The following is an 8811-nucleotide window of genomic DNA, read 5'->3' on the forward strand; positions in this document are numbered from 1 at the left end:
CTGCTGCTGCTGCAGTTGCTGCTGCTGCAGTTGCTGCTGCTGCTCTGGGCAGCCCCGCAAGGGCCCCCTCAGCAGACCTGTAGGGGCGCGTGGCCAGCAGCCATGCCCCAGCCGGAAGGGAGGGCCCCCCAGTACCCTCTGGGGGGCCCCCCTGGGGGCCCCCCTGAGGGGCCCCCTGGGGGCCCCCTAGGGGGCCCCCCAGGGGGCCCCCTAGGGGGCCCCTCTGGAGGCGCAGCAGCGCCTCCTCGGGGATAGAAAGCAGACCTACGGGGGCCCCTGGGGGCCCCCCTTCAGGACCCTCGGGCGAGCGGGTCCCTTGCTGCTGCTGCTGCTGCTGCCGCTGCTGCTGCTGCTGCTGCTGCAGCTGCTGCTGCGTCACCTTTAGAAGAGGGCCTGCAGTCCCGTTTTCCTCGCCGCGAAGAGCAAGTGCTGCGAAGCGGCGCAGCTGCTGCTCCTCCCCTGCTGCTGCTGCTGCTGCTGCTGCTGCTGCTGCTGCTGCTGCTCGAGACCCACGGAGGAGTGACAAGGGGCCCCCTTGAGCCGCTGCTGGCCGGGGGCCCCCCGGCTCTCTCTGGTCCTCTGCCCCGGACTCTGCTGCTGCAGCAACTGCTGCTGCTGCTGCTGCTGCTGCTGCTGCTGCTTTGTTGCAAAGAGACGCGCGAAAAGAGGCAGTGATGGACTCACTGGAAAGAACTCCTGGGGGGCCCCCAAGGGCCCCCAGGGGGGCCCCCGAGAGGGCCCCAAATGTGCCCCCATCGCTGTACCCTGCAGTGCCTCCAAATGGGCTTCCAAAGAGCCTGCTGCTGCTGCTGCTGCTGCTGCTGCTGCTGCTGCTGCTGCTATCGCTGCGGCCGCAACCCGCAGCAGCAGCAGCAGCAGCAGCAGCGGGAGTCTCTTCTCTGTCCCTCTCAGGGGACTTCAAGGGCTGGGGGGCCCCCAAAGGTGCTGCCAGAGCAGCAGGGGGCCCCCACTGAGTTGGGGGGCCCCCCAGGGGGGGGCCCCCCCACTGCAAGTCCCCAAAAAGAGGTGCAGCAAAGGGCCCCCAAGAGGGTTCAGGGGACAGCAGCGCGAGGTAGGGGCCCCTGGGGGGGCCCCCCAGGGGGCCCCCAAAGGGGCCCCCGGCGCTGCTGCCCGCGCTGGGGGCCCCCCTTAGTGCAGCACGCAAAGCAGCAGGGTAGCAGCAATACTCAGGGGGCCCCCCTCTTTGGAGGGGCCCCCCAGTTGCTGCTGCCCCGTGATCTGGCTCAGCAGTCCCGTTCTGCTGCTGCTGCTGCTGCTGCTGCTGTTGCTGCTGCTGCTGGAGGTGCTGCAGCAGCCGTGTCTGCATGGCCTCTCTGTGGGGCGTCGCAGCAGCTGCTGCTGCTGCTGTGGCACCTCCCGACCCTGCCAGCAGCAACAGCAGCAGCAGCATCTGCTGCAGCTCATTATAAGGAGGTGGGGGCCCCCTTAAGTGCTTCTTGGGGGCCCCGGGGGCCCCCGGGGGCCCCCCACTCTCGCCTGCGATAGCAGCAGCAGCAAGCGTCAAGAAAGCTGCCTCGTGGTCTTGCTGCTTCAGCAGCAGCTGCTGCTTCTGCTGCAGCAGCAGCAGCTGCAGCTGCACCTCCAGCTCTTCTTCAACGCCTGCCCTGCTGCTGCTGCTGCTGCTGCTGCTGCTGCTGCTGCTGCTGCTGCTGCTGCAGTGAATGGAGGAACGCAGCAGGGCCCCCCATGCGGCGCTGCGGGCCCTTCGCTTTGCTGCCTGGGGGCCCCCCGGGAGGCCCCGGGCTCTCGCGCGTGACTGCACAAGAGCTTCAACAAGGCCACTCAAGCTGCTGCTGCTGCTGCTGCTGCTGCTGCTGCTGCTGCTGCTGCTGCTGCGGGGTCGAGGGCCCCTTTTGAGTCGGGGAAGGGCCAGGGGCCCCGGAAGAGGGGCACCTTCTTGTGAGGGTTTACCAGCTGCCGGCAGGGGCCCCCTGGGGCCCACAAAAATGGACTCGGGGGGCCCCCAGCAGCTCAGGGGGCCCCTCGGGGGGGAACTGCTTGCTGCTGCCATTCAGTGGGGGGCCCCAGGGGTCCATGGGGCCCTCTGGGGGGCTGGGGGCCCCTGTGCTGCGGTGGGGGCCCCCCTTTGCTGCGGGGGCCCCCTTTGCTGCGGGGGCCCCCCTTTGCTGCAGCAGCAGAAGGGTGGCGGGGGGCCCCCGAGATGTGTTCGGGTTGGTGGTGAGGAATGCAGAGGGTCTGTTGCAGCTTTTGTGACTTTTAATTTAATTAATTATTCAAATAAATATATTTAATTGTTTTTTTCTTCTTTAATGCAGCACAGCAAGTCCAAAACTGTTCAAGAGGGGCCCCCAGCAGCACGGGGGGCCCCCCGAGGCGGCGGGGGGCCCCCAGACCTGTAGGGGCCCCCTTCGCCGAAATCTTGACATATTTTCGTTTGTTTTTACATTTTTTGACATTTAATCCTTATTTCGAAGATTATTTAGGGTTTAGGGTTTAGGGTTTAGGGTTTGGCGGTTTTTGACCCAGGTTCAGGGTCTACGGGGGTCTGGCCAGCGAGAGATGTGACCCTACCTAGACTCAAAACCCTAGACTATATGGCGTAAACCCTAAACCCTAAACCCTAAACCCTAAAATCTGAAGTCTACAGTTTAAACTTCAAACTTTAAACCCTACAAACAAGCCGGTACTTTCTATGGGGCCCCTGGCGGGCCCTTCTTGCCCATGCTCGGGGCACTCTTCTAGGGTTTAGGCGTTCACATTCTACGCCGAGGGTTTAGGGTTTGGGCCTAGGGTTTAGGGTTTAGGGTTTAGGGTTTAGGGTTCAGGCTAGGGCCCTCGAGCAGCCCGGCAAGATGAAGTTCAGCGCCTCTCTGCGCCTGGAGGCGATTCCCCACCTCATAGGTACGGGTGCGGCACCGTGTAGGGTTTAGGGTTTAGGGTTTAGGGTTTAGGGTTTAGGGTTTAGGGTTTTCTGCAGGAATAACTGCCGCGCTGCAGAGGTTGGCTAAGGGGGGACCTGCTGGCAGCTGCTGTTTGAAATTAACTCCCAAAAAGCTTTACCTAAACACTCGCCAGTCTTCTTGCGAGCTTTATGCAGAGCTCAACATGGTACGCAAACCCTAAACCCTAAACCCTAAACCCTAAACCCTAAGCAGTAGGCCTGAAGGGCTCGCAGCGCCTCCCTTCGCGCTTCCCCCAGCCACCTGGAAAACCCTGAAGGCGCGAGCGCGCGCCTCGCAGCTAGGGTTTAGGGCCTAGGGTTTAGGGTTTAGGGTTTAGGGTTTAGGGTTTGCGGCAGGCGGACGTCTTCAGCGTGGGCTGGCTTTTAGAAAGCAAAAGAAATAATTCTGTGGCTCTTCAAATAGACCCTAAGCAGCTGCACGGGACTCTGAAGTTGGCCCAGAGCTGCCGCCGCATTTCTGTGAAACTCGCAAAGTAAACCCTAAACCCTAAACCCTAAACCCTAAACCCTAAACGCTAAACCCTGCCCCGAAGGCCTTCCAGGGCCGCGGCGCGGAGGCTCAGCCCGCAGCGCATCTGCCGGGGGTTTAGGCCTTGGGTTCGGCGAAGGAGCTGGGGCCATTAGGGTTTAGGGTTTAGGGTTTAGGGTTTAGGGTTTAGGGTTTGGGGTGCACGTTTGCGCAGGCGAATGGGGCAGGGCGCGCTGGTGTTTGAGTTTACGGACCTTCAGCTGGCCAACGTGTGGATCACGCAGGTAGGGTTTAGGGTTTAGGGTTTAGGGCTTAGGGTTTAGGGTTTAGGGTTTGATATGAAGTTTATGTTCATTTCTTTTATCTCCTGCAGGACTGCCCCGTGGTGCCTCTGCAGGGCCCCGCCGTAGACGAGGCAGGGACCCCAGAGATTCCGCTGTGCCAGGCCCGCCTAAACCCTAAACCCCAAACCCTAAACCCTAAACCCTAAACCCTAAACCCTAGGGCGGTGCAGCGGGGCACTTTAGCCAGCCAATGCAAAAGCAAAAGGCATGGGCTGTAGTTTTAAAGCTTTTAAAGAAGGGCAGGGGTTGGGGCCTGAGGGTCTAGGATCCAGGTTTTAGGGTTTAGGGTTTAGGGTTTAGGGTTTAGGGTTTAGGGTTTAGGGTTTAGGGCTCGGACTTTGGCTGCTCAGTCGAATGTGGAACTGCCGCGTGTCAAGACTCTGCTCTCGACGCTGGAGCGTCTCCGGAAGCTGGGTACACAAACCCTAAACCCTAAACCCTAAACCCTAAACCCTAAACCCTAAACCCTCAACTCTCTGAACTGCTCATGGATGCACTTAGTCAAAACACCAGAAAAAGCAGGCTCATGAATGAGGGCCTCGGGTTAAGGTTATGTGGCTAAGGGTTTAGGGTTTAGGGTTTAGGCTTTAGGGTTTAGGGTTTAGGGTTTAGAGGCTCGCCTGCGCAGGAAGCGAGGAAGTAACCCTGGAGGGCACTATGAATTTGCAAGACCACAATGCCTTCGATTTGGCTGTCTCAGCAGGCACGAAAACCCTAAACCCTAAACCCTAAACCCTAGAGCCTGAGTCTCAGCAGGCACGAAAACCCTAAACCCTAAACCCTAAAGCCTGAATTGTAAAGCGTAGCCAGCTGCGAAGGCGCGCTAAGCATTTAAAACTCTCTTGCACCTCGGTAGCTGCAGCTGGCTGGGGTTTAGGGTTTAGGGTTTAGGGTTTAGGGTTTAGGGTTTAGGGTTTCGTGCGTTCAGCGTCTGACTTGGTGACGGCGAAGGCCATGTACACTCGCTGCAGCCGCCTTGTGCCGGAGGGTCAAGAAGGTCTGTACTCCTACCAAACCCTAAACCCTAAACCCTAAACCCTAAACCCTAAACCCTAAGGTCTAGCCCGCAAACCTCTAGCATGCAGAGCCTAGCTGGCATTTGTGCGCAGCTCTTGACAATGCCTCTTTTGCCCGCACCGTTTTCACCAAGCACCTCATTGCTGGACTCAAGGTGCGCAGTTAGGGTTTAGGGTTTAGGGTTTAGGGTTTAGGGTTTAGGGTTTAGGGTTTAGGGTTTGGGGTCTCAGGGTAGCTGGCTTCAATCCATGCTGCGGCCTTAGACACCCAAGCGGTGGGAAGGGCGTAACGCAAAGGAAAGGGTTTGTGCGAGAATACGATGGCTTGGAATGTGTAAACCACGGTCTAGGGTTTAGGGTTTAGGGTTTAGGGTTTGTGCCGCAGGCTTTGGTAGACTGCAGTAACAGCCAGGGAAGAGAGGCTGAGGGTCTCGTGGCACTGCGTACGTTCTGGAACTTTTCGCGAGGCTGTACAGAAGATACATTCATCGTCTAGGATTTAGGGTTTAGGGTTTAGGGTTTAGGGTTTAGGGTTTGGGCGAGCGTGTTGCAGTTGTACCGGAGAACGAGGCGCTGCACGGCTGGCTCTCAGTGGTGCTGCAGAATGAGGGGGTGAGAATTAGGGTTTAGCTTTACTGCCTAGTCTTTACGTTTGAGGTCTCCCATCGTCTAGGGTTTAGGGTTTAGGGTTTAGGGTTTAGGGTTTAGGCTGCATGGGTGTCTGTGTCTTGGCCGCAGCTGGAGGCTATCCGCGTGCTGCTAGTTTTGCCCACAGTGCCCCGAAGGGGCCCCATTGAATGACAGGTGACTTTTAACTTTCTAAAAGACCCCAAAATGGCCCTTAGGGGGCCCCTGGGGGCCCCTGGGGGGCCCTAGGGGGCCCCTGGTGTTCTCTTGAGCACCTGGGGGCCCCTCAGGGGCCCCCAAAAGGTCTCCCGCGGTTTCTGAGCCCTATGGGGCCCCTAGGAGCCCCATAGGGGCCCCCTTTTGGAGGTATTGACTTTGGTGTCTGCTGTTTTGGGGGCCCTGCGGGCCCCCAAAAGCTTCTTGGGGGCCCCTCATAGAGGGCGGCGCAGCTGCCGCTTGTCCTGCTGCTGCTGCTGCTGCTGCTGCTGCTGCTGCTGCTGCTGGCACTTCTGCTGCAGTAGGGCGGAGTCCCGTTGCTGCTGTTGCTGCGGGATCCTTTTCTGTTGCTGCGACTGCAGCAGCTGCTGCTGCTGGAGCTGCTGCTGCTGCTGCAGCTGCTGCTGCAGCAACAGCTGCTGCTGCTGCTGCTGCGTGCCCTCTGCAGCTTCTGCCTCCGCAATCTCCCGCCGGGCCTGCTCTAGGAAGTGCAGGGCGAGGCCCTGAGGCACCCAAAACACCGCCAAACCCTAAACCCTAAACCCTAAACCCTCAGCTCTGTTTGCAGCAAAAAGCAGCAGCAAAGTTGCTGCAGCAGCAACTCTCTTTCTTTTGCAAAAAGGGACTCAAGGGGCCCCAAACTAAACCCTAAACCCTCCAGCTCTAGGGGCCCCACAGCTGTTTGGCGGCCCCAGGCAAGACCGAGGGCCTGCTGGCTTCAAACCCTAAACCCTAAACCCTAAACCCTAAACCCTTACCCGTATTGGGGCTACGTCGTCAAGCTTCACAAGGGTGAATTCCATTCCGAAGAAAAGGGCATGTTTGAAGCAGCAGTTTACATGCGCCACAGTGTCCGTCTATGCAGCAGAAGCAAACGCAGTTGCTGCTGCTGCTGCTGCTGCTGCTGCTGTTTTGCTGCTGCTGTTGTTTTGCTGCTGCTGCTGCTCTTCTTGCTGCTGTTGCTCTGCTGCTAATACGCTTCTGCTGCTTGTCGTGCTGCTGCTGTTCTTGTGCTATAGGTGTTTTGCTGTTGCTGTGCGTGTCCTGCTGCTGCTGTAGCTGTTCTGCTGCTGCTGCTGTAGCTGTTCTGCTGCTGCTGCTACTTTACTAATGCTGCTGCTGCTGCTGCTGCTGCTGCTGTTATACTGCTGCTGGTGTTGGTGCACTCCGGGCAAGGGAACCCGAACGACGAAATGGCTGAGTAGGGCCCAGGAAGCAGTACTCAGGGTTTAGGGTTTAAGGTCTAGGGTTTAGGGTTTAGGGTTTAGGGTTTAGGGTTTAGGGTTTACCTCGAGAAGCCAGTCGAAGTGCTGCCTGTAGATGTGGCAATACATCTGCAGCAGCTGCACAAGTATGTGCGAAACGAAAGAAGGAAAGTTGCGGGGAAACTCCTGGCCTGAGCCGCAGCAGCAAACCCTAAACCCTAAACCCTAAACCCTAAACCCTTGAGCTCGGCCCTGGATCCAGCCCTGCAGCCAGCGAGAGCCTCCGCCTCTTTGAGACCTAGGGTTTAGGGTTTAGGGTTTAGGGTTTGGGCCCAGGCTTTAGGCTTTTGGCTTTCGGCTACAGCCCCTAGGCTTTAGGATTTTAGCTTGAAGCTTCCGGGTCTAGGATTCAGGGTTTAACGTCTAGGGTTTAGGGTTTAGGGTTTAGGGTTTAGGGTTTAGGGTTTAGGGTTTAGGGTTTAGGGTTTACCGCGGTGGCAAACGAAAATGCGGGGGTCTTGAAGAATGGAGCGGCACTTCGCAAGGGCCCCTTTAATGTGCTCTTTGGCTGGGGCTGAGGGTTCTGCGGGGGCCACGAGGCTGAAGCTGCGCAGCCACACCTAAACCCTAAACCCTAAACCCTAAACCCTAAACCCTAAACCCTAAACCCTAAGTCCTAAACCCTAAACCCTAGGCCCTGAGCCGTCGCCCGCAGGCCGCGCGCTCGCCTGTTGGCGAGCTTCTGTTTCGCAGTTGCTGTCTGCATGTGAGACTCCTAGTTTGCAAGGAAGCCCTAAACCCTAAACCCTAAACCCTAAACCCTAAACCCTAAACCCTAATTTGTCAAACCCTAAACCCTTAAAAGGGGCCTTACTCCCCAGCCGTCAGCCGCCGGCAGTTGCAAACCTCTTGCACAAAACCCCAAACCACCGTCGACTCGTTGAAGATGTCATACACTGCAGCGCAAACCCTAAACCCTCTGCAAACCCTAAACCCTCTGCAAACCCTAAACCCTCTGCAAACCCTAAACCCTCTGCAAACCCTAAACCCTCTGCAAACCCTAAACCTTCTGCAAACCCTAAACCTTCTGCAAACCCTAAACCCTCTGCAAACCCTAAAACCTCTGCAAACCCTAAACCCTCTGCAAACCCTAAACCCTCTGCAGACCCTAAACCCTCTGCAAACCCTAAACCCTCTGCAAACCCTAAACTCTCTGAGACAAACCCTAAACCCTCGGGCCGCAAATGCACTCCCTCGACACGAAGAGCAAAACATTAAACCCCAAACCCTAGGGAAGCAAAACACTGCCTAAAGTGCCCCTGCTGCAACAGCTAAGACAAAGCAGCAGCAGCAGCAGCAGCAACAGCAACAGAAGTAGCAGCAGCAGCAGCACGCGCAGCAACAGCAGCCGCATCAGCCGCAACCGCAGCAGCCGCAGCAGCCGCAGCAGCCGCAGCAGCCGCAGCAGCAGCAGCAGCAGCAGCCACAGCCGCAGCGCCAGCCACAGCAGCAGCAGCAGCAGCAGCAGCAGCCCCAGCCGCAGCAGCAGCAGCAGCAGCAGCAGCAGCAGCAGCAGCAGCAGCAGCGGACCTTGGCAAGCGAGCCACTCGTTGATGTCAATTGCTGAAGAGGGAAGCCGCACGGCGAGAGGCAGCAGCGCGTTTCCAAGTGCTGCAGCAAACAAGAAAAGAGTGCTGCAGCAAACCCCACAAGATTGCTGCAGCAAACCCCACAAGATTGCTGCAGCAAACAAGAAAAGAGTGCTGCAGCAAACCCCACAAGTGAAGATTGCTGCAGCAAACAAGTAAAGATTGTGGCAGCAAACCCCACAAGATTGCTGCAGCAAACAAGTAAAGAGTGCTGCAGCAAACAAGTAAAGAGTGCTGCAGCAAACCCCACAAGTGAAGATTGCTGCAGCAAACCCCACAAGTGGAGATTGCTGCAGCAAACCCCACAAGTGAAGAGTGCTGCAGCAAACCCCACAAGTGGC

General features: G+C 57.9%; 3 protein-coding genes across 3 annotated transcripts in view; 1 reads left to right on the top strand and 2 right to left on the bottom strand.

The window, feature by feature from the left end:
* Nucleotides 1–2032, bottom strand: part of ENH_00067690 (hypothetical protein, conserved) — a gene marked incomplete at both ends in the record, with an annotated part of 2226 nt that extends 194 nt beyond the window's left edge. Inside the window, one exon of the mRNA XM_013582398.1 lies at nt 1–2032. This exon is cut by the window's left edge and continues 194 nt beyond it. Coding sequence (XP_013437852.1) covers nt 1–2032 — 2032 coding nt within the window.
* An 802-nt stretch (nt 2033–2834) lies between these two features.
* ENH_00067700 (hypothetical protein, conserved) lies at nt 2835–4400 on the top strand (the record flags this gene model as incomplete). The annotated part of the gene is made up of 5 exons (XM_013582399.1): nt 2835–2883; nt 2960–3090; nt 3281–3417; nt 3628–3697; nt 4386–4400. 5 exons carry the CDS (start codon nt 2835–2837, stop codon nt 4398–4400), a joined length of 402 nt encoding a protein of 133 aa, XP_013437853.1.
* A 1431-nt stretch (nt 4401–5831) lies between these two features.
* Nucleotides 5832–7777, bottom strand: ENH_00067710 (mob1/phocein family domain-containing protein, putative; the record flags this gene model as incomplete). Its single annotated transcript, XM_013582400.1, has 5 exons — nt 5832–6119; nt 6375–6473; nt 6906–7012; nt 7312–7427; nt 7696–7777. Coding segments are annotated over 5 exons (692 nt in total), but the record flags the coding sequence as incomplete, so codon positions are not given.
* Nucleotides 7778–8811: the final 1034 nt, after the last annotated feature.

Source organism: Eimeria necatrix, genomic scaffold (genome assembly GCF_000499385.1).
Source record: "Eimeria necatrix Houghton genomic scaffold, Enh_scaff631, whole genome shotgun sequence".
In the NCBI taxonomy this organism is placed as follows: Eukaryota; Apicomplexa; class Conoidasida; order Eucoccidiorida; family Eimeriidae; genus Eimeria; species Eimeria necatrix.